This window comes from Phaseolus vulgaris, chromosome 5 (assembly GCF_051622355.1).
Source record: "Phaseolus vulgaris cultivar YP4 chromosome 5, ASM5162235v1, whole genome shotgun sequence".
NCBI classification, from domain to species: domain Eukaryota; kingdom Viridiplantae; phylum Streptophyta; class Magnoliopsida; order Fabales; family Fabaceae; genus Phaseolus; species Phaseolus vulgaris.
Window position 1 is genome coordinate 3,958,459 of NC_143502.1, and position 23,997 is coordinate 3,982,455.

Sequence of the window (23,997 nt, forward strand, 5' to 3'; positions counted from 1 at the left end):
TATGTTTTAATAACTCTAAGACAGGGAGTTTTTATAATTTGAGAAATTCTACTTGAATTATTTTGCATTAAAATTTATTAAAATAACCCCAAATATACTTAATTAAGGTATATTCAATTTTTACTTGTTTTAATTGCTTCTCTTACGTCTTATAAATTTAGTTATATCATTATTTCATGTAACTTAAAATTACAAATAGATGGTGAAGAAGTCACTAAAGCTTAAATGTTTAAGGTTGTCCAATTCTGAAAGGAAAAGTAATGGATGAAGAAAAACTAGATGTTATTGTAAGTTTATTTTAATTTACAAAATATGTCCATGTGCTTCTTTTTTTTAATCATTAACTTTGATATATGTATTTCAATCCATGCTTGAATGTTCTATGCAAAAATCATCAAGTGAATTTGTGGAAAAAAAATATTTGAATCAATGTCTGGAAAAGAAAGGTTTGGCCGAGTTCGTTGCTATGAAAGGACTGTGACACCAACATTATTAAAAAGGAATAAAAAAATTATCGTTATCTTTAAAAGATATGCTATTCAAATGAAGGGTATGACAAAACATATTGAAGGTTTAGAAGCAATGATGAAATTCATGTTTAAGAAATAAAATTCAAATTTGAATGAGAAGAATATACATTGTTGTTAGTTAAAAATATCACATTTTAAAATTATGTTAAGAAATATAAATGTATAACGTAATTTAGTTGACTCAGACATACTTATTATAATATAATTGTTTTGGTATAGGTAAATAATTATGTTAGCTTGACCGTTGAAGGGGTAGAAATATTTTCTTTTGGCATTTATTTTTATATTGTAATTTTTTAATAAAATATAATATTTCTTTATATATTTTTTTAGGAGATAACATTTTAAATTTTTATTGATGATTATGTTAATTAAAATAATTTAATTATTAAGTAAATTGATGTAGGATTGTTATTTGATATAATTAAATAAGAAGTGTTAATATTAAAATTATTTTTAAAATATATTTGAAAAGGTTAAGAAAAGAAATGAAAAAGTAAAAAAAATAATAATTGAGTAAAGAAAATAGTAGGTAAAAAGAGCATTTAAAATAAATAAAAATGAGTGAGGAAAGAAAGTTTAACAAAATTGGTAATATCAATAAAATGAAATAAATATGTTGTGATAAGTATAAAATTGAAATAAATCATTATAACTTTGCAAATATTATATAAAATACCATACACATTTTTAGAAATGTTAATTTGACATTACCGATTTAATGTCAACAATTAATCTCAAAAGGTTAGAAATAAGGAACGAATTATTGTGGTAAAATTTCAAAATAAATCTGGAAAAAGAAAGAGACAAAGTAAAATCTTGTTTTACTAATTATTTTTAATATGAAGAATGTAATTCCATCCTAATTAAAATATGAAATTATAAAGTGACATGTATAAACATTTAAATTTTTCTCTTCTAAATCTGAAATTATAAAGTGACGTATATAAATATTTAAATTTCCCTCTTAAATGTACTACGACAAGTGTTTTGTATCAACATATGTTGAAGCATTTACAATATTATTAATTTATTAAATTTTGAACTCCTTTTACTTAACTCAAACTCTCTTTAACGAAAGAAGAGTCTAATTTTCGTATATATCTTCGTTTTAAATTATTAAAATATGATAAATTTATTTAGTATTTTATTATAAAATTTATATAAGTTCAATTTCTTCATTTTATTTATTTTTTTTGTTATTGAAAGGAACAAATGTGTATTATTTATTAAATTATTAATAACATGATTATTTATTTGATCTATTTTTTAGTTTTGTAAAAAAAGCACTTTATACATATATGGATTTAGCTTGGCGTAGGCCTTTGTTTGTCTGGGAGCAGCCTTTGATGGATCAGCTGCGTCAGACTTTACTTTTAGTTAGGATGGCTTCGGGAGAAGAGGATACGTGGGTGTGGAAAGGTGTGGGTCCCCAATCGAGCTCTGCCTACTCTCTTGTAAGGAGAGATTGTGAGGCGGATTCCTCTTTGGTTTTCGGTAAGTTATGGAGTTGTAAAGCCGTACCATCTGTCTTAGTTACTGCTTGGAGGGTGTTGAAAAATAAGATCGCTACTAGGGCCAATTTGGTAAGGCGTGGGGTGGTGGTGGATAGCTCTTTATGCTGCTTGTGTGGGAAGGAGGAAGAGCATTACCGTCACTTGTTTTTCGAGTGCAGTTTTGCTTGCCAGGTTTGGTGTTTGTGCTTTAAGTGGTTGGGTGTGTCGTTTGTGTACCACAAAGATCCTTTGTCAAACTTTGTTAAATTCAGGATGAGTCAGTCTTCTGAGTTGATCAATGATGTGTGGAGCTCTATCTGGGTTGGGGTGGTGGGGGAAATTTGGAATCACAAGAATTTTAAGCTTTCAACAGGGGGTGGCTGACACATCCGAAGTGTGTGCTTTGATGCAAGCTAAGGTTTGATCTTGGATTTCTGCAAATTCAAGCTTTGCTCCGTTTCCTTCTCCAGTTGGTGTTTGGAACCCTTAGAATGTATGAGATTGGTCGTTTGATGTGCTGTTAGGTTTTTCTCGTATGGTTAGCGTTAAGGGGAGTTAGGTCGGGGTTTTGTGTTAGTATCTGGTTATTGGTTTTCTGTATAAGAGTTGAACCACTCCTGAATTTTATATTTAATTGTTATTGCCGATAAAAAAAATACGGATATGTGTCAAAATTGATAAAAAAATACTTGTAATATTTACAAGTACATAAAATTTAATTGGTGACAAATTAATTAATTGTAGGAAAAGTATTTCTATATAAATAAATAAAAATGACATAGTTGTGGATGATAGAATGATAGTAATGCATTGTGTAGTAAATATTTAAATACAAATTTGATCATAAATTAAGAATTTATTAAAATTAAAAAAAGTTAAAAGAAACCGGTCATGAAATTAAAAATAAGATGAACCAAAATTTATTAAGTTTTAAAAAGTAATTAAAGAAATTGTTGGTGATTTTTTTAAGATTGATTATAACTAACTTTTACTAATCACTAGGATTTTGGAATTAAAAGTAATAACAAAGAAAGAGTAAGATTTTGATGATGATAATATTTTGATACGTGGAGGTTGTAGTAATGTACTAGAAAATATATATTTTTATTTATATAATTTAATAAATAATTATTTAAGATTTTTTAATTGAATTAGGTTATAATTTAAATGTTTAAGGTTATTTAATTAGTTATAAGAAATTTACAAATTTTACTATTTATTAGTATGTGTTGACTTTTAATGTCGGCTTGACCAATATAAAATTAATACTATACTAATCTGATATCTGATATTAGTGTAACTTATGTTGGTGGAGTTGAATTCCAAAATTAAACTTGGTTGAAGGTAAATTTAATGGATTTATTTAGTATTTTTGTTTTGTTGATAGATTTTAAGTTTATGGTGTTGTTATGAACTTTTTGATATGAACGGTTGTTATGAAATTTTGTTATGACCTATTGTTATGAATTCTTAAATAAAATAATTTGGTTTAATTTCAATTTGTAATTATAGTTTTATCATTTATTTGAATTAAGTTATGATTTAAAATTGATATTTGAATGATTTGAGACTGAAATAGAATTACTAGCTTAACTACCAAATAATTTTAAAAATATCTCTCTTACATTTTTTTCGTTGGTTTAACCCACACAATTATAACGTTTCTCGTCAGTCCTATTTTAAAATCGACACAAACACATTTTGCTTTTAGAGTTTCATTATGTGTTAAATAATCGTTGTTTATACGTCGATTTTCGTATATTTAAGTATATTCTCACTACAAGCAAATCATGAAATAGAAAACCAATTTTTAGAGACCAAAATAATTAGTTACAATAGGAACTAAAATATAGACCATTTTAGAAACTAAAAGAAATTTGGTTTCTAAATTAATTTCTATTATTGTTAAATAGTTTCTAAATTGGTATCTAATTAGCAACTAAGGTTTTAACTACCAATTATTTAGTTTCTAAATTTGGTAGCAAAAAGTTTGGTTTCTAATTAGATATCAATATAGAAACTATTTAACAATAATAGAAAATAATATAAACTAATTTAGAAACCAAATTTCTTTTCAGTTTCTAAAATGGTCTCTAATTTAGTTACTATTGCAACTAATTATTTTGGTTTTTACAAATTGGTTTCTATTTCATGATTTTCTTGTAGTGTCTTTTCGATATTAATTCATAATTTTCTTTTTAGTGTTTTTAATTTTATATTATTATTGATATTTGTTTTTGGTTCAAATACAAAAACTTTATATGTTAATCTTTCAAAATATTAATAATGAAGACATTTTATCCTTGACTATTCAGATCTAGACAGATAAAGTGGCATCGTCACCCTGAACTTTAATTTCTGTTCGAAGAAGAAGTTTGTGTGAACAAGATTTATTTGACAATGACCTTAATTTCTTTTAGTAGAAGTTACGTCTTGATTACAACTAATGTTATTCTCTCTTTTAGATTTTTGTAATTGTATTTTATTTTTGTAGGTCGTTGTTTAGTCTCACTTTTGTAATTTTTCCTTTTTACTATATACTGTGTGATGTCCTTTAACCCATCATAGTTTTCACAAAAAACCTAAAATATATTTTGTTTATAAAATAAATTAAAAAAGTATAGAAATATGAATGTATTTATTTATAATATTTTACATTTATTACTAGTTTACTAAAGATCTAAAATTTTATAAGTTAGCTTAATAACTTTAAGACAGGGAGTTCTTTAATTTGAGAAATTCTACTTGAATTATTTTGCATTAAAATTTATTAAAATAATTACAATATTTGAAAAATATTAAAAAATTATAATTTTTAAAATTATTTCTTATTATTAGATTATATTTCAGGATAAAAATTTGAAAAAAAAAATAGATGGACTGAAGTCTAAAATTTTGACTAGCTTTATACAAGATAAACTATATATTTAAATTATGATAATAGTAACCCAAAAAAATTGTCTTCCAATTGTATCCATCATATTAAAAAAAAAAACAGTTCATTCTTCTATAAATAGAAGGCATTGGTGAGAGTTATGGAGAAAGAAAGCCAAAAATGAGAACTAATACTCCTTCTCTGTTCTGTCTTCTATCTCTTGCTATTGCTACCATTTTGGGCAGTGGCACTGCAACTGCAACTCCAAGTGTGAAGCCAAGCCACTATGCTTCAACATTCAACAGAACCCTTTTTCCTTCCACTTTTATCTTTGGAGTAGGTTCTTCGCTTATCAGGTATTTCTCATACTTGTGGAAGATCTGATATGAATAAATTAAAAATAAAAACATTTTATAATAGATAATCTAAAGTTGTTTTTATCATAATAGTTAGTATCTTACGATTCACGATAAGTATAGTACGAAACGATACGGTTTCACTCTCCTACGATACGAGTTGTTTGAAGAATTTTTTTCGTCCATGAATCGTAGCTGTATCGTGCGATTCGCACGAAGAAACGAAGAATCGCTGAATCGCAAAATGAAATGATTCCATATTGCATGAATCAGTGTGGATTTTAAAATTCTAATTTTTTTACCCACGAACCTCCTCTATTTCACGTACCCCTTCTCCTCTGTTTCGTAAGATATGTATTGTGAATCGTAAGATATTAACTATTATGATAAAGAAAGATAGATAAAATTTGTTTAATAACATGTATGCACCACATTATTTTTTTTAGAGATTGTTTTGGTGAAATCATGTGATATATATCACTACAAGAAAATCATCAAATAGAAACCAATTTTTAGAAACCAAAATAATTAGTTGCAATAGTAACTAAATTAAAGACCATTTTAGAAACTAAAACAAAAATTGGTTTCTAAATTAGTTTCTATTATTTTCTATTATTGTTAAATAGTTTCTAAATTAGTATCTAATTAGCAACCAATGTTTTATCTACCAATTATTTAGTTTCTAAATTTAGTCTCTAAAACCTTGGTTGCTAATTAGAGACTAATTTAGAAACTATTTAACAATAATAGAAAATAATAGAAACTAATTTAAAAATCAATTTTTGTTTTAGTTTCCAAAATGGTCTCTAATTTAGTTACTATTGCAACTAATTATTTTGGTCTCTAAAAATTGGTTTCTATTTCATCATTTTCTTGTAGTGTATATATATATATTATTGTATCTTGCATGTATACCTATCTTATATATTTAAATATATATTAAATATTTTAATGTTTATGAATTTTAAAATTCACGATACAAAACGTTACGGTTCATAATATCAGCTATCTGATACACTAGTATCTCGATTCAATAATTTTTATAAGATTGAGTTAATTTAAAGTTTATTTTTTTTTAAGTAACATTCATAATTGTTGAAAAGCTTATATGAATAAAAATATTACTCAGGCAGAAGGAGCAACAAATGTAGATGGCAGAGGAGCTAGTATTTGGGACACCTTCACCCAACAGCATCCTGGTTAGGGTTACCCTCTTTCTTTGAATTTGTCTGTCTCCCTCTGCATGCATGCATGGTGTAACAGAACAAAAACTTACGTAACTTTTGTTGATTAACGACTCATGTCAAACTTACGTGACTTTCTTTGTTTATGTTAGAGAGTTCAACACGGTGTAAATGTCAGAGACTTCTTCCCATGGAAAACAATTATACACATCTTTTTTTATTAGTTTACGTACATTCTTTAATAACTATTATCCTTTTATCATATGTTTATATAATTTAAATATTTTATTAATTTATAATTCTGTAAAATGTAAACATATTTTTTTGTTACGTATTGATAATAACAACGTATATAAATTGTACGTTTGACAGTTTTAAATAATTTGTTAATTATACGAACCTCTAGAAAAAGTTCATTTTAATTATAATATTTATATCTTGAAACTGTCATCAATATCAACTTTCATTTTATCATCATCACTAACAAAACTTTAAAATGCATTTAATTTTAAAAAAAATAACAAAAGGGCTTTAAAGATATACTAATGTATTTTTTTATTTTTACAGGAGTATAATATTTTTTTAATCGTGTATATTATTATTTTGAATATAAGTTATAATTTTTAAATGTGGATAATTAAAATAATAATATTTAATAAATAAATTTATAATCTTAATTTTTAATATTCCCATACACTAAACATTATAACATTTACGTATTTCATCTTTCATTCTTTGTTTTTCCGCGTCTTTCTATTTTTTTTATTACATTTACTTTAGACCAGTTAGTCCGTCCTGAAAAAATTCATTTATATTTAGCCAGTAAAATAAGTCGGGTTGTTCTCTGTCATGTAAAAAGTGCGAGTTGGTTTTATTATGTAACCTATGAGTCAATTCGTATACGAAATATTATTTTTTAAAATTAATAAAAAAAATTAAATATAATTTTTAAATAAATTTATTTTTTGTTTAATTTTTTTTATTCAAATGAATTAAGTAAATGGTCGCACACTATTATTTTCACTTTTTTTAAGGTAATACAGTAGACACAGTATTCTATTTTGAAAAATAATATACAAATAATAAAATTAATGTTTAAATTTTATTATAAAAAAACTAAGGTCTAACTTCTGTATTTAACATTTGATTATTGAAATCTAAACCATCTATGCATTCCAGAAAGACAAAAAAAAAATATTAAATATTAAAAAACTATCATTGAACTTCGTGAATGTATTTTGATTTAGAGATTGAGGTAGTTTCTTCTTGCATCTTTATGTTTTTCTACTTGCACCCCATGCTTAAAAAAATACTCAAATTACTCTTAGATATTGTAATTTGAGTATTTTTAATTGAATGTTTTTTCTTTAATTCTAGAATGTGAAATTTAGAAACTTTCTGAGTTATTTGAAAGTTAAAATTTGTGTTTTGGATCAGGTTACGCGATTCAAAATAAAAATTTGTATTCCATAATATAAAATTTCAAATGATTAATTTTAGAGAATATAAAGCTAAAAAAAAAATATGGGGTGTAAAAAAAATTTTAAATTTTTTAAAGGTTATGCATGCCAGCTTGTCCCGTACCGCACTTGGCCCACATATACTACAGATCATGCAGAGCAAGCCTAAGTGGACCAGCATATTGAAATAAATAGCCTATCCCGCTTTTTTTCTCGGCAGGCTGTGAATCTGTCATGCCCCACTTTGTCATCCTACATTACTTATATTATATTAATATTAAATAATTATATTTTTTTCTAATTTATAAATAAAAATAAGAAATATTCAATATTAAAGGAAAATAATTTGTACAATCGTGATACTCGTAAAATAAAACTGTGAAAACATACACAGGTAATTCATCACATAAAATATTATTTCTTTTGTAAATCAAATAAGACTAATGGCGCAGTTTATAAAGCCTAATCACACAAATTAAACCAAGAAATAAATTGATATATATATACACACATTAAAAGGAATAATTTCTTCCATAAAAGTGTAAGTGTGATGAGTATAAATGTTATCTTTGTGTTGTACATGTTATCATAATTTTATTTGTGTGGTGTGATCAGAAAAAATTTGGGATCATAGCACTGGTGATGTTGGAGCTGATTTTTATCATTGCTACAAGGTACATACTTGATACTGATAAAAAAATAATTAAATAGTATAAATAAATATTACTAGATATCTTAGACTAAAAAACCTTCATGAGTTATATTTTATACAAAGTTTTCGAATGACATGACCTATGTTGTATCATTTTCCATCATTAACTGTGAGTGAAATATGTTTCAGAGTGACATAAAATTGGTGAAAGAAATTGGGATAGACTCCTTCAGATTCTCCATCTCTTGGACAAGAATATTCCCTAGTAAGAGATATAATCCATGGATATTAGAGAAACAAAAACAAAATAATAACAAGTTATGTTACAATTGAATTCCTTCTGCAGAAGGCAAAGGAGCTGTTAATCACTTGGGTGTTCAATTCTACAATAATCTCATCAATCAGATTATATCAAATGGTAAACCTTAACCTTTCTTTTTTCTATTTATAACTATTATTATTATTATATATATATTTATTGATATTATTAGAACTTGTGATATAATGTATATTTTCTAAACCCTTTTTCACCCTATTCATTCCTTCTTGAATTTCCTCAAATTTGGCTTTGTTAACATTTTGTCTTCTTTTTTTACCAGGCTTAATACCTTTTGTCACTCTTTTCCATTGGGACTTCCCACAAACTCTTGAAGATGAGTATGGGGGATTTCGTAGCTATAAAGTAGTGTGAGTAAAGATCCATAAACTTACTTAGTAATATTATTTTTTAATAATTTTTTTTTATGTAATATCAAATTATTGATAAAAATTGGAGTATTAGTTTAGCTGATAAGTAAGTTTTCATAACAATACTTAACGTAAAAAAATTACTTAAAAAACATAATTTCTAATAATTATTATTATTAATTAAAATTTATAAAGCTATAGTGAAATTTTTTAAATAAAAATAACACTAATGCTACCTGGAAGTTCTCAACAAATTTTAATGAACAATAAAAAATGTTATTTGAAAAAGGTTCTTAAATAATGTTATTGTATTGACTTAATGATATGGGAGGTAGACTACATGGTAAGGATTATCCTTATGTGTAATTATATATAAAAAAATAACGTCATTAAAATTTTATGAATTAATAAAATTAACTTATGTATAAACCTTTTTATATATGTTTAAAAATTGTATTATAAATTAGTACATAACCTCACTTTTGCTTATTAAGAAATTTATTTTATTTTATTTTTTCTAAGAAGTTGTTTTGAAAACTTGTATACAGAAAATCCTAATTAGCCATGAATTTTGAATTGACTTTGGCTGTGATGGATAATTAGGGAGGATTTTCATAGATATGCTGAGTTTTGCTTCAAGACCTTTGGAGACAGAGTGAAACATTGGGTGACTCTGAATGAACCTTTATCATATAGTCTCAATGGCTACAATGGTGGCACCTTTGCACCAGGTAGATGCTCTAAGTATGTTGCCAACTGCAGTGCTGGTGACTCAGCCACTGAACCCTACATCGTTGCACACAACCTATTACTTGCTCATGAGACTGCTGCCACATTGTACAAGACAAAATACCAGGTTAACTTTTAAAACCTTTTCTTTTCCAGAAAATCACAACAATAAATGAATACCTCATCAACTTCATCCCACCTCTGTTTTGGAAAAATCAAGTAATTTTCTCACTAAAACAAAACACTAACAGAGCTATCCGACAAATAATATTGAATACTATAATCGAAAACAAAGCAACATAATACCAATAAATAGAACAAAATAATAAAAGAGATAAAGAGAAAAAACATACCAGAAAATTATTAACCGAGTTCGGCCAGTTTAATCTAATCTCCGAGCACAGCTGAAACAACCCGTTTTTGTTATTATGGAAGAAGATATTACAAATTGAGATATTTTACGAGAAGAGGTTAATTTATAACCCTCAGACCTCCTTCCAAACCATGAATTCACCGATATCGGACTTATGAGTTAAGTTAAAATCACCGATATTGGACTTTAATAAATGGTTTTTAAAGTGAGATGACTCCTTTATTTTAGCACAAAATAAAACATCTCAAACTTAAAACATTAACTGTAAGAGTCATAGGTTGCACAAGTGATGAAACATATGGTGGTTTTCTTAGGCTCGTCAAAAGGGACAAATTGGTATCACCTTACCGACTCACTACTTTCTGCCCAAATCTAACACTGCTGCTGATCAGAGGGCTGCAAATAGAGCCCTAGACTTTTTCTTTGGCTGGTATGTATTTCTCATAATCTATGCAAATTGAACTCTGATACTTTATATAAAAAATATTATGCAGAAACACATTGTAAATTTGTCAGGTATGCTCATCCACTTATCTATGGTGACTATCCGGAGAGTATGAAATGTTCAGTGGGTGCAAGACTTGCCAAATTCACAAAACCTCAATCCCAAGGCCTAAGAAAATCGATTGATTTTCTTGGTGTCAATTACTACACCACATATTATGCACAAAATGCTGCACCTGTCACCACCAACACCAACTTCTACACAGATATGCTAGCCACTCTTACTAGTACGTATATATTGCAAAACTATTTTTTAAAACAATTAGTTCTTACGTTCATTATGTGATAGATATTTTATAAACTAAAACAATTACTAATATTTTATTCGATGTAAATTAACAGTTTTATTATATATTTTAATATGGAACTAACAAACACAAACAACAATTTTCTCTTTGATTTCAGCGGAAAAGAATGGTGTACCTATTGGAACCCCGGTACGTAGAAATAATGGTATTTAATTTCAGTATAATTGATAATGCACCATGCAAATACTAATTCCTTTCTGATAACAACTGATATAACAATTTTCTTTTGTGCAGACGGAATTGGATTGGCTTTTTATATATCCCAAGGGAATTTACTATCTTATGATATACATCAGGAATAAATACAACAATCCAAATATTTACATCACTGAAAATGGTAAATATTATCCAACTAATTTTACGTTTTGATTATCATTAGATTAGACAGAAATCAATTTTAGAGATAAAAAATAATTAATTATTATATTAACTAAATTAAAAATTTATTAGTTAATTGGTATCTAATTAACTATCCATGTTCATGTTTTAACTACTAATTTTAGAATATAAAATAGTTGATAGCTAATTAGATATCAATTTATAAATTTTATTAATAATAGAAACTACTTTATAGATCAATATTTTTTTAAATTTTTAAAATAATATTTAGTTTAATTAATATAATAATTAATTATTTTTATTTTTAAAATTAATTTCTATTTAATAATTATATATGAGTTCACAATGATTCCATCATAAAATTTCCAATTACTCTATTAATTCCTTATTTAAAAACCTAATAATTTTCTGTACTGATTAGATATTTAAGCTGTAAGAGCAAAACAACATTAGGTTGTTCTTTATCTATGATATGCAATAAGTGACATGAAAGGTTTTTTTTTAATCAGCAATAAATAAAATTAATAAAGGGAACACTAGTATATATGAAAGTTGTGTTATGAAAGTTAAAGAAAGTAAAAAATGATTTGGTTCTTAATTCCTTTAGGCGTTGCTGAAACAAGGAATGATTCAATGCCAGTGGATGAAGCCCGCAAGGATGGTATCAGGATTGGATACCTTATTGGCCATCTTCATTTCCTTCTTCAATCCATCAGGTGAGAATTTAACAAGTTAAGCATATGTCTTCCTGTTGAATTGTGAGATATAAGACTTAGACACGTCTCTTAAATGATGTGTTTGTATCAAACTCACGTTTTTTTTATTAGCAGTCAAGAATTAATAAATAAAACCACTCCAAGAGTGGTTCAACCCTTATACAGACTTATAAATTAGAACACATATTCTCAGACACCTTACTCCAACACAGGGAGAGAACCAAAATCAATCTGACATTATAGACCCATTAGAAACGCACTTCAAACATACCAAGTAACATCAAACATCAAAGCAACAAACCTTATCCACCTATCAAAGTATCACACACACGTATCGAACATCGACACTCACATAAATCCTTATTATCAATTTATCTAATTCATAATTATATAATAGTTCTATATCTTCATACTTTACATTTTCCTGTCCGTGTTTATATACTAGATTATGAATACTAATTTTAGTTCCTCTGTAGGGAAGGTGTTAATGTGAAGGGCTACTATGCATGGTCCTTTTCAGACAGCTTTGAATGGGATGCTGGTTATACCGTTCGATTTGGACAGATATATGTGGATTACAAGAACAATTTCAAAAGATACCTAAAGTTCTCTTCTCTTTGGCTGAAAAAATTCCTTCTCAACTGATTTAAATTTGTCGTTCCTTTCACATGTCTAATTTTTTTTTAAACTATCATATTAGATATCATTTAAATAATAATGTCTAATGCTGTGTCAAAGTAAAATACCTCCTATTCATAATGATGGCTATGGGTTTTATGTTGAGAAGATATTATACAGTGTCGTTAGTTTATTTATTTATTTATGAAATGTGTTTAAACATCAATGTTGGTGAAAAGTCAAAATGTGTTATAAAGGATGATGAATAGATGAAAAGCTTCACCAAGGTTGAAAAATCTGGTTATGTAAATGACAACTATTGTTATAGTATGAAAATTGATGAGAAAGAAAAATTTCGTATTCTTATTTTTGTGAAGTTAAAAAATATGAGAAGATATGGAGATATTTCATAAGAATTATGTATAAAAACTCTAGACATCCTGTCCAATTTCTTATGATTTAGAAAGAAAATACAAATAAAGTGGATCATCTTAGTAATGAGAAATCAATACCAACCATTTGAATTTACAATATTTTTTATTTTAAAAATAATAATTTAAAAGTATTGTCTAAAGTAAACAAAAATGCTTTGATTTTAGGCAACAATTAATGGTTATCCTGGGAATACGAAATTATAAATACTTTTATGGATGAATTGAAAACTATTAAAATAGATGACTATAGGAATGATGAGTGGTTGTGGCTAGGTGATAACTCAAATTCATTCACAGTTAACTCTGCTTATAATGTTCTTTTGCGCCAAAATACCTTGTTGCCTCAACTCTCTCCTTTTAATTTTGATTTTTTTTTGGAGTTTAAAAGCTCACCCTTCAGCACACTATTTTGCTTGGCGTGTTCTAACTGGAAAAATTGCAACCTATGATAACCTATTACATAGATGAATTCAGTCTGGTGGGGGATGTTTGTCATGTGTGGGATTGAGCTAGAAACAGTAAATCATATTTTCTTTACATACAAAGTAGCTTCTAAAGTGTGGTGTATGACTGATGTGTGGGTTGGTAGACTTTTTGTACATTGTGATAATGCTACTCAACATTTTGAACAAATTGGCTTTATGGACCTAAATTATGTGGGTAATTGTGTTTGGAAATGTATGTGGATAGCCATTATTTGGGGAATTTGGAATCACAGAAATAGGATTATTTTTAATAATGGAGTGGTAGATCCTATTGAAATTTTTGCTATGGCACAAGTAAAGGTGTGAACATGGGTAACTTATAAATTCCCAAAATCAAACTTTGATTTTGATTGGTGTTTTGATGTATATGAATGTTTGAAATCACTGCATTGATGGTTAACGATCTTCCTCCTCTTTTATGGTAGGTTCTATTTTGGATGAGAGCACATGTTGCTGAGTGTGATTCAACCTCAGATGCTGGGGAGGAGCAAGGAACCAACATACCTTTGTGGAGATGTCATGCCTTATATCCTTGACATGGGTTATGTTGTTGCCTTATTTTTTGTATTTTAGTAAACTGTATATGTACAAATTTTGGCTAAGAACTAGGCTTATTGTATGTGGATTGGAGTACCCAAGTATTCCCATTTATATTATTCTTTATTGTTGATTAAAAAAAACAATTTGACTAGAGCTTTCCCATTTTGGAGTATGCAAGTTTTCTAGTCGTGGAATATGCAACATGACTATTTTTCAAAGATCATGAATTTTTTTCCTAAAATTACGAGTCTTTTTAAACCATTGTCTTATATGGATACAATATGTCACATTTTTTTTTGAACATTTAGACAATACTTTTTTCTAATAATTTTACACAATTTATTTTAGTCGTTGTATGTGTCTTTAGGAAATGCCTTTTTATCTGTTGTGTTTATCTTTAAGTGATAGTTATTAAGTGTTGGAATTGTATTTAGTAAATTTAAACTACATTTTTACAAATGTTATTTATTCTTTTGAAGTTAGACAATCACTTTTTAATAATTTAAAAATCTGTTTATTCTTTTAGACCACATTTGTAATATTTCTAAAATGATTATTTAACCATTAAGCCATCAATTTATTTTGAAAATTGTTATTTGTTATAAAAATATAACAAGTAATATAAACTATTAAAATAATTGTTCTAGTTAAGGTATATGATTCCTAACTAGAGCATCAAGTGTAACCATAAATAGTGGTCTCCAGTCTAGTTGTGTTGTGTCTTTCTTGATCGGTTTTCCCTCCCTTTATGTCGGGTTTCCTCTCTTTCCATTTTCTATCCTTTATTGTTTATCAATACTACTATCCCATATTATCCGTTAATCATAACTTATGGCATCCTTAATGGTAACACCAAGACCTTTCATTAACATCCCAAATCGGAAACGAACCATCTTCTGGAGGGTTGATGTAATTGTATATTAATGTGCTATTGTATCTTGTTATGGTATGTTAATGTGGCTAATGTGTTGTAATGTCTGATGGATCCCCAACCGGTTGAGTGATAATGTGGCTAATGTCTGTTGGATCCCCATCCTCTGAAGTGTCTCGTTTTATTTTATTTATTCTTTACTAATAAAAAAATTAATAAATAGGATGAGATTTACACCGCACACTAATTAATTGATATATTTAATTTTATAATTTTTTTTTATTTAAATATCAATTTAGAATCAACATAAACAACTCTATTTACATAACACTTGTATGACATTGTTATTTAGCAGTTAATTATTATCATTTTTTAAGTGACATTAAATTATTTTATACATATATAATCACTCATTCAATATATTTAAGACTTTGTAGGTTCTTGTATATACCTTTTTAGATCATTCTTAAAATTTTATATTTTATATTAGGAGTATCTAGCTTATTACATGTCACCATATTTTATGCATATTACAGATCCATGTATCTTCCATCATTATTACTTATTGAAATTAATAAAAAAAATCTTTAAGAATTGAATAATAATTTCAATTAATGAAGTGCCTTCTAACTTCAATTAATGAATCAACCTCTAAGACCTAAGTTCAAAGCATATTTAAATATGTATACCAGTTTAGGCTAAACTCACTAAAAAATTTAATTATATCTATTTATTAAGAATTGAGAAAATATATTTTATTGATGTTTTACAATAAATTTTTGACACTTAAAAAAAAATAAAAAATTCTATTATTTTGATGAGATTTTAGAATAAATATTTAGAATTTAACGAAGGTTTTAAAATAAACCTTTGGAAATTAACGAAGGTTAAAAAAATCTTTGTTATTTTATGGAGGTTTTAAAATAAACCTTTGTAAATTAACAAAGGTTAAAAAAACCTTCGTTATTTTGTGGAGGTTTTAAAATAAACCTTTGGAAATTAACGAAGGTTAAAAAAACCTTCGTTATTTTGCGAAGGTTTTAAAATAAACCTTTGGAAATTAATAAAGGTTAAAAAAACCTATGTTATTTTACTGAGGTTTTAGAATAAACCTTTGAAATTTAGCTAAGGTTAAAAAACCTCCGTTATTTTGTTGAGGTTTTAGAAAAAACCTCCATTAATTAAATCAATTCCTAAGGTTATATTAACCTCCACTAAATAACCTCTATTAAAACTTTTTTTCTTGTAGTGGTTGATTTATAGAGTATTTTCTTAATTAGGGAATGCATGCTCACACTCTCGGAGTTAAGGTAAGATTGAAAATGATCTTGTCGTCACCAGAATCTCATTGCTATCATAATTGTTGTTAAATCGAGTTCTGTAAAGTTGAAGATTTAAAAGACTCTTGAAAAAGAGAAAATTTCAAAGTGATTTAGCATAAACCAAGACAAGTGAAAAGTGAAAAGATTTACAGGGTTACCATATATAATATAGATCTTAGGTAGGGATGGCAAAGCGGGGCGGACCGTGCGGGCCGGCCCGCGGCCCGCAGGTAAAAAACGCGGGGCGGGATGACCTTTTCAACCCGTTAACCCGCATTAGCCCGCAACCCGCGCGGGCCAGTAGCGGGGCGGGGCGGGCTGACCCGCAAACCCACAAGAAAAAAATGTTGGCACTTAGTAGCAGCAGGGCAACCTAAACTGGGTCATGCCAATTAAATCGATTTCAAACACGATAAAGGAGCAAGACACCAGTTAGAGAAGGAGAAGTAAACAGAGGTATTTTAGAAGTTACCCATGACCAAGCCTTCAATTGAGCCAAAAGTTATCTTATTTTTATTGTATTATTTTTATGAAAAATTAATTAATTAATTGTCATTGTTTTAATATATGCAGATGACGGGGAAGATTATAATTATGAAAAAATGGATGAAGGTTCTACTAAGGTGGCATCCAATGTTATTGAAATGGAAGAATGTCAATAATGTTTATGTTTAATGTTTTTGAATTGATGTTTATGTTTAATGTTTTGGAATTAGGTATTTTTAATGTTTTGGAAGTGGAAGAATAGTGATATTTGATATTTATCTTAATGTTTTGATGTTTGACTATATTTGAAAAGGAAGGAAAAAAAAATAGGTTTGATAATAACAAATATATAGGTTTAATTTGACAATTTTTTAATAACAAAATGTAAAAAAATAAATATTTAATTTTTAAAAAAAAAACGCGGGCTGGCCCGCAAACTTGCGGGCCAGCTCTTATGCGGGGCGGGGCGGGGCGGGAATTCTAGCCCGCAATAACTTTGCGGGGCGGGCCAATGCGGGGCGGGCTGACCCGCTTTGCCATCTTAGGTAAATAAGTTATGACATCTTGTTAAGAATTAAATTTTACTATATCAGCTTATTAAAAGATAAAAATTATATTTTTATTAAAAAATAATTTGATCTCTAATCAATCTTCAGTATAAAGAAACTGATAAATAATAAAATTTACATATAGAGACTTCAAGACTTGTGAATTTTATTGAGAAGAGAGATTAAAAGAGAGAATTATTATTAGCAATTTCCTCACACAATGAACCTCTAGAACTCATGGCCACCCTTATGAAGAGGTGGTATATTACTTTGACATGCTATTGGACTATTTATTCGATAACAACAATTTCTTGATTAATCCAAAAACAAGTGATAATTAGGGATCAAACAAGAAAAACACTAGACATGTCAAAGAAACAATAGATCAGCCGAGAAGGAACTTTTTCAACCAAAAAGCAGAGAACTTGGGATATCTTTTCAAATTGTTCTTGTAATCCACATATATGAGGCCAAATCGAACTGTGTAACCAGCATCCCATTCAAAGCTGTCAGAAAATGACCATGCATAGTAGCCCTTCACGTTAACACCCTCTCTGCATGCACCATATAGGAAGAACAATTATCATCACAGTTAAATAATTCATTTTGAATATCAAATATGTGTAAACAAGAACCCTCTTTCATCTTCTCACTTGATGGCTTGAAGAAGGAATCTAAGATGACCATTATGGTATCTAATCCTGATTGCATCCTTGCGTGCTTCATCCACTGGTATGGAGTCATTCCTTGATTCAGCAATGCCTAAAAAATTAAGAACCATACAATTCAGCTATTATGCTTCACATAACCTATTAGTATTGCATCAGCTGTCATGGACAAAGAAACTAGATCATCTCCTAAAAAACATATTCTTAAATTTAAGGAACTAGTCACTTGATAAATTATGTGATAGGATCATTGTAATGCTCCTCAGTAAAACCTATTACCATTTTCTGTGATGTAAATCTCTGGATTTTTGTATTGGTCCCTTATGTGTAGCATAAGATGATGAATTCCCTTGGGATAGATATAGAGCCAATCCAAAGCAGTCTGCACAGCAACAAATTTTTGCTTCATTAGAAGTAGAAATGCATTTTCACAGCCATTGCATGGTTTACTTGTGTTTGTAAACACTTGCCCAAAACATACAAGCTTAGTTTCACAGATAGAGGAAATGCTACTTGTATGAGATGAAGCAAATGGTACATGCATCAACCAACTAAAATAAAGTACTAGTAGTTTAAATAGTTTGACAGAAAATTTACTATACCGGGGTCCCAACAGATAGACCATTCTTTTCCGCTGTCATCGAGAAAGTTGTTGATTGTGTTTGTCAGTAAATGTTAAAATTTAGTAAAATAAAAAGGTTAAATATGTTTTTTTGTCCTTGTAATATAACATGAAATTAGTTTTCGTCCCTTAGACCGTCCAGGTACTTATAGTATTGAAATGTGTTATTCTTTATGTAAAATGATTATTAGTTTTTTAAAAATTCGTTCTTGTTCTGATGATAAATTGATACCCACTCTAACTACTTCCAATGGGTTAACGAAATAAAACCTCAAATTGAATCAATTTCACATGTAAAATGATCTATTTCAATCATATTCGTACTACAAGTACCTTTGGACTACAAGTACCTTTGGACTAGGGACGAAAATCAATTCCATTTTATAGATATGACGAAAATATATTTAACCAAATATGAAATAATTTATTTGTCTGGAGTCAATTTTACTTACTGCTGAGAGTGGCTAGTATGTCTGTGTAGAAGGTTCTGTTGGTGGTGACTGGTGCAGCATGTTCTGCATAATATGTGGTGTAATAATTCACACCAAGAAAATCAATGGATTTTTTGAGGCCTTCAGATTGAACTTTTGTGAAAGTAGGGAGTCTAGCACCCACTGAAGATTTCATACTTTCAGGATAGTCACCATATGTAACCGGATGAGCATACCTGCAAACAATGAGTTTGTACAATTACTACTTAAAATTAATGTTTTTTTATCAACTACTTTATGTTCCACTATGTCAAAACCAATGGCTTTCAAAAATCTAAGCAGGGGAAGAGGAAACAATGATTTGGCTCAAATGCCAGTAACTTTGCCTTGGATGATAGAGAAGCTGGTGATAAACAAAATATATGTAATGCTGTGAAATTAATGCATTTTACTACCATCTTGTTGTAAAACAAACAATTCATGTTTTGGTAGGCAAGAAAAAGAAACTGGTGACAGCAAGAAAAAGTAGTTTTTTGTGAGTTCTAATACGTACCAACCAAAGAAAAAGTCGAGAGCTCTGCTTGCAGCCTTGCTATCAGCAGCAGTGTTATATTTTGGCAGAAAGTAGTGAGTTGGTAAGGTGATCCCAATTTTTCCTTTTTGATAGAACTACACAATCACAGTATGTTTTCATCAGATGTGCAACCAATAAACATCACACTGTTTTCATTTTTCATTTTTAATTCTACTATTAAAAGATGTAGACCTAAACCAAATCAGAGTAAACATCATTAATAATAGATACTGTGACTGTTCATCAACCAAATAAGAGATATTTTGAAGAAAAAAATTAATGATAACAATAGTAAGAGATATTTTGAAGGAAAAAGTCATATAGAACTTTATAAGAAGTCTTATATGTAATAGTGTTTATATGAACATAAAACAAAAGTCATGATTAAGAATCATATGAAAATGCTTTTAAGGAACAACGGATTAGATTACTAAGAAAGCAGTACAAAAAAGAAATGATTATTTTTCTGAACTGTACAAATGCTAAAATATTTGGTTTTGGTTTTGAAGAAAATGTTTAAAAAGTTAACCTGGTATTTTGTCTTGTACAATGTGGCAGCAGTCTCATGAGCAAGTAATAGGTTATGTCCAACGATGTAGGTTTCAGTGGCTGAGTCACCAGCACTGCAGTTGGCAACATACTTAGAGCATCTACCTGGTGCAAAGGTGCCACCATTGTAGCCATTGAGACTATATGATAAGGGTTCATTCAGAGTCACCCAATTCTTCACTCTGTCTCCAAAGGTCTTGAAGCAGAAGTCAGCATATTTACGAAAATCCTCCCTAGTTATTCACAACAACAAAAAAGTTAATTCAAAATTCATGGTTAATTATGGTTGGATAATTATGATTAGTCTGATAGAACATAGGTAATCTTTCTTCTAATAATTCATTCCTTTTTATAACTTCTTTAGGTTTGGATTATCCTTACGTATCACTTTATATCTATTTTTGGAGACTTGGAGACTTGTAAGAAATTTCTATGTTAAGAAAAGAATTAAATATTTTTTTTTTTACTATAACACGAAATTAGTTTTCGTTTCTGATTCAAACTTTAGACCATTCAAGTACTTGTAGTATGTAAATTATTAAAATTTGTCATTTTGTATTTGAAATGATTGTAATGATAATTTTTTTCATAATTTATTGTCGTTTTGATCGGAGACTGATGCTCACGGTAACTACTTTGAATGAATTGATAAAGTTGAACATCAAATTGAACAAATTTTACATACAGACTAACTCATTTCAATCATTTCCTTATTACAAGTTTCTGGTTTAAAGTTTGAATTAAAAACGGAAATCAATTTCGTATTATAATAAAGAAACGAAAAACATATTTTAAAAAAAAAGTAATATTGTTAACTATCTTCAAGATTGTAACTTACACTACTTTATGACTTAGAAATCCTCCATACTCATCTTCAAGAGCTTGCGGAAAGTCCCAATGAAAAAGAGTGACAAAAGGAGTTAAGCCTGTTCAAAATTAGCCAAAATGAGTTAATTGTGAAAGAGTGAAAAAAAAAAAAGTATTAAGAGAGGTTTACCATTTTTGAGGGTCTCATCAATGACCCTGTTGTAGAAATTAACCCCCAAGGGATTAACAACGTCCTTGCCCTCTGCAGGAAGTAATTCAATATTTTTCATCACTTTTCAATTTCAATAAGTTTCTCAAAAATATAAAATTAATTTATACAAATTTTTGTTGTATTAATTATATATATATATACACTATTGAAACAATTTTTTTGTAGTATTATTTTTCTTCAATTTTTCTAGTGCAGATTTGTAGAAATTGATATGAAAAATATGTGAAGAATAGATTGGAGTTAGGATTTCATTTTACTTGGGAATATTCTTGTCCAAGAGATGGAAAATCTGAAGGAATCCAACCCAATTTCTTTCACCACTTTGATGTCTTCCTGCAACATTTCACAGTCAGATAATTATTTCTCTAAATCAATATTCATTAATGAAAATGTGTTTTAATAATATAATAATATATAGTAATTATTTAAATTAAGCTATAAAAAATTATAATTAAAATATTTATATTTGGGTTCTCAAGTAAAATGGGTGAATTTAGAAGGAAGATGTACCTTGTAGCGATGATAAAAATCAGCTCCTATGTCACCAGTGCTATGATCCCAAATTTTCTCTGTTCACACCACACAAAGAAAAAACTATGAACAAAAATCCAAAATTATAGATAATAATTATGCCATGTTTGAACACATGGTTAACAGTTATGGATTATCTATATATTTATTTTTATTAATTTTAATTTATAAGATCATTTTTTTAACTTCCTTCTATTGTACACGTACTACTGTTGATTAGGAAATATTATTACTCATACATTGTAAAATTTAATGCACATTTACTTTTATTAAGTTAATCTAAACACATCTTGTAAATTTATTTATTTATTTTTAATTTATATGAGATAAATTAACTTTTGTTGCACTAGCTCTATAGTTTTAAAAAAAATGTACATAATTTAAATAAATAAATAAAACAATCACTGTAAGAAAATCATGAAATAAAAACCAATTTTTAGAGACCAAAATAATTAGTTGCAACAATAATAAAATTAGAGACCATTTTAGAAACTAAAACAAAAATTGGTTTCTAAATTAGTTTCTATTATTGTTAAATAGTTTCTAAATTGGTATCTAATTAGCAACTAAGGTTTTAGAGACCAAATTTAGAAACTAAATAATTGGTAATTAAAACCTTAGTTGCTAATTAGATACAAATTTAGAAACTATTTAACAATAATAGAAACTAATTTAGAGACCAATTTTTCTTTTAGGTTCTAATGGTCTCTAATTTAGTTACTATTACAACTAATTATTTTGGTCTCTAAAAATTGGTTTCTATTTCATAATTAATTTTCTTGTAGTAAATAAAAGTTTACTTAACATATAGATCCATTTAAATTATAATAAAAAAAGTACCCAAGTTGTGATTGTAAACATAATATCTATTTACAAATTTTAATTTTAATTTTTTTTAAAAATACCCAAGTTATATTTCTAAACACTAATTCTAAATATTAAAAAGTAAAATAAAAACCATACTTTGAAATACAAATTATACTACAGAAGTATGATTTCTTCTTAGATAAAATGTAAAATTGTGTTCCAACTTCACAAGAAAGAATCCATGAGATAGATCTATTTTAATAACTTTCAAAAATGTATCTATTTTGGTACAATGCTAAAAAAAGTTAGATTACTAAAACGAAGTCATACCTGGATATTTTCTGGTGTAGGTGTCCCATATACTTGGTCCTCTGCCATCCACATTTGCTGCACCTTCTGCCTGAGTAATTAACAAAGCAACCTAATGAACATTTTAACTATACATAGTAAACAAGTTCAAAGAGCATAGAGAAAAATAGTTGCAGAAATTTAGGTAAAAAATAGTAGTGGAATGAGAAACTGGTTGTTATGATGAGGCTATATATCAGAACCTGGTAAGCTGAAGAACCTATTCCAAAGACAAAAGTTGAAGGAAAAAGGCTTCTGTTGAATGATGAAACATCATGGCTTGGCACTGTACTTGGAGCTACACTTTCAGCTCCACTAATACCCAAAAGGGTAGCAAGAGAAAGAAGACAGAGAAGAGAAAGAGTGCTGCTTCTCATTTCTGCTATGGTGTCTCAAACCTTGCCATTGCTTTCTATTTAAAGAAGAAGGGAAGTGACAGATTTAATCAAATTTGTTTTATTATGAATGGAAAATTACAGCTACGATTCTGGGTTAATTTTTCAATGTAAAATAAGGAAGTAATTAAAGAAGAGTAAAAGTTGATGCAGTAGTTAAAGTTTTTATGTATATTCATAGCATCTGTATACAGTGCTTAAAAGTTCTATCTATATTGAAATCTGTATTCAATTCTTTCCAATAATAAAATAAAGTAAAAAAAAAAATTATCTATTGACACAGTTTTATGCATAATAAATAACTTCAAAATCATACTAGCAATAACTTTTAATTAAATAATAATGTAAAATCTTAAACTTGTTAAAATTATTAAGAATTTAAAGTAACATTCTTTATACTAGCGGAAACCGCCATACTACCCACATTCTTTATTTTTTTCATAAACTTTCACCAAACAACTTCTTTCTCATCTGTTTCATTTTTAAAATTTGTAAATCATTAATTTTATTTGTTACTAGA

At 27.9% G+C, this 23,997-nt stretch overlaps 3 protein-coding genes across 3 annotated transcripts; 2 read left to right on the top strand and 1 right to left on the bottom strand.

Annotated features, from left to right (window-relative positions):
- The first annotated feature begins 1,831 nt into the window (after positions 1-1,831).
- Positions 1,832-10,803, top strand: LOC150027429 (vicianin hydrolase-like). The gene is made up of 7 exons (XM_090302343.1): positions 1,832-2,027; positions 8,517-8,575; positions 8,743-8,818; positions 8,900-8,971; positions 9,153-9,240; positions 9,844-10,096; positions 10,657-10,803. The coding sequence occupies exons 1-7, from the start codon at positions 1,832-1,834 to the stop codon at positions 10,801-10,803; spliced, it is 891 nt and encodes a 296-aa protein (XP_090158469.1).
- Positions 5,042-12,997, top strand: LOC137834893 (vicianin hydrolase-like). Its single transcript, XM_090302777.1, has 13 exons — positions 5,042-5,257; positions 6,387-6,456; positions 8,517-8,575; positions 8,743-8,818; positions 8,900-8,971; positions 9,153-9,240; positions 9,844-10,096; positions 10,657-10,772; positions 10,859-11,073; positions 11,252-11,283; positions 11,389-11,491; positions 12,101-12,209; positions 12,686-12,997. Exons 9-13 carry the CDS (start codon positions 10,899-10,901, stop codon positions 12,852-12,854), a joined length of 588 nt encoding a protein of 195 aa, XP_090158903.1. The 5' UTR covers positions 5,042-5,257; positions 6,387-6,456; positions 8,517-8,575; positions 8,743-8,818; positions 8,900-8,971; positions 9,153-9,240; positions 9,844-10,096; positions 10,657-10,772; positions 10,859-10,898; the 3' UTR covers positions 12,855-12,997.
- Positions 12,998-17,655: 4,658 nt separating this feature from the next.
- Positions 17,656-23,511, bottom strand: LOC137834892 (vicianin hydrolase). Its single transcript, XM_068643120.2, has 13 exons — positions 23,286-23,511; positions 23,065-23,134; positions 21,907-21,965; positions 21,654-21,729; positions 21,355-21,426; positions 21,196-21,283; positions 20,338-20,590; positions 19,788-19,903; positions 19,256-19,470; positions 18,784-18,815; positions 18,461-18,563; positions 18,167-18,275; positions 17,656-18,067 (listed from the first exon to the last, which is right to left on the bottom strand). Exons 1-13 carry the CDS (start codon positions 23,457-23,459, stop codon positions 17,899-17,901), a joined length of 1,536 nt encoding a protein of 511 aa, XP_068499221.1. The 5' UTR covers positions 23,460-23,511; the 3' UTR covers positions 17,656-17,898.
- Positions 23,512-23,997: the final 486 nt, after the last annotated feature.

Bases quoted from the DNA above. Each gene is read 5' to 3' on its own strand.
- LOC137834893 (XM_090302777.1), top strand. From the start codon at position 10,899: ATGAAATGTTCAGTGGGTGCAAGACTTGCCAAATTCACAAAACCTCAA. The intron at 11,284-11,388 runs GTACGTAGAAAT...TCTTTTGTGCAG, and splicing joins GTGTACCTATTGGAACCCCG to ACGGAATTGGATTGGCTTTT. The intron at 12,210-12,685 runs GTGAGAATTTAA...GTTCCTCTGTAG, and splicing joins TTCCTTCTTCAATCCATCAG to GGAAGGTGTTAATGTGAAGG.
- LOC150027429 (XM_090302343.1), top strand. From the start codon at position 1,832: ATGGATTTAGCTTGGCGTAGGCCTTTGTTTGTCTGGGAGCAGCCTTTG. The intron at 8,576-8,742 runs GTACATACTTGA...AATATGTTTCAG, and splicing joins ATTTTTATCATTGCTACAAG to AGTGACATAAAATTGGTGAA. The intron at 10,097-10,656 runs GTTAACTTTTAA...TGGTTTTCTTAG, and splicing joins TGTACAAGACAAAATACCAG to GCTCGTCAAAAGGGACAAAT.
- LOC137834892 (XM_068643120.2), bottom strand. From the start codon at position 23,459: ATGAGAAGCAGCACTCTTTCTCTTCTCTGTCTTCTTTCTCTTGCTACC. The intron at 23,135-23,285 runs GTTCTGATATAT...TTAATTACTCAG, and splicing joins TAGGTTCTTCAGCTTACCAG to GCAGAAGGTGCAGCAAATGT. The intron at 20,591-21,195 runs GTAAGTTACAAT...GTGAATAACTAG, and splicing joins TTTCTAAGTCATAAAGTAGT to GGAGGATTTTCGTAAATATG.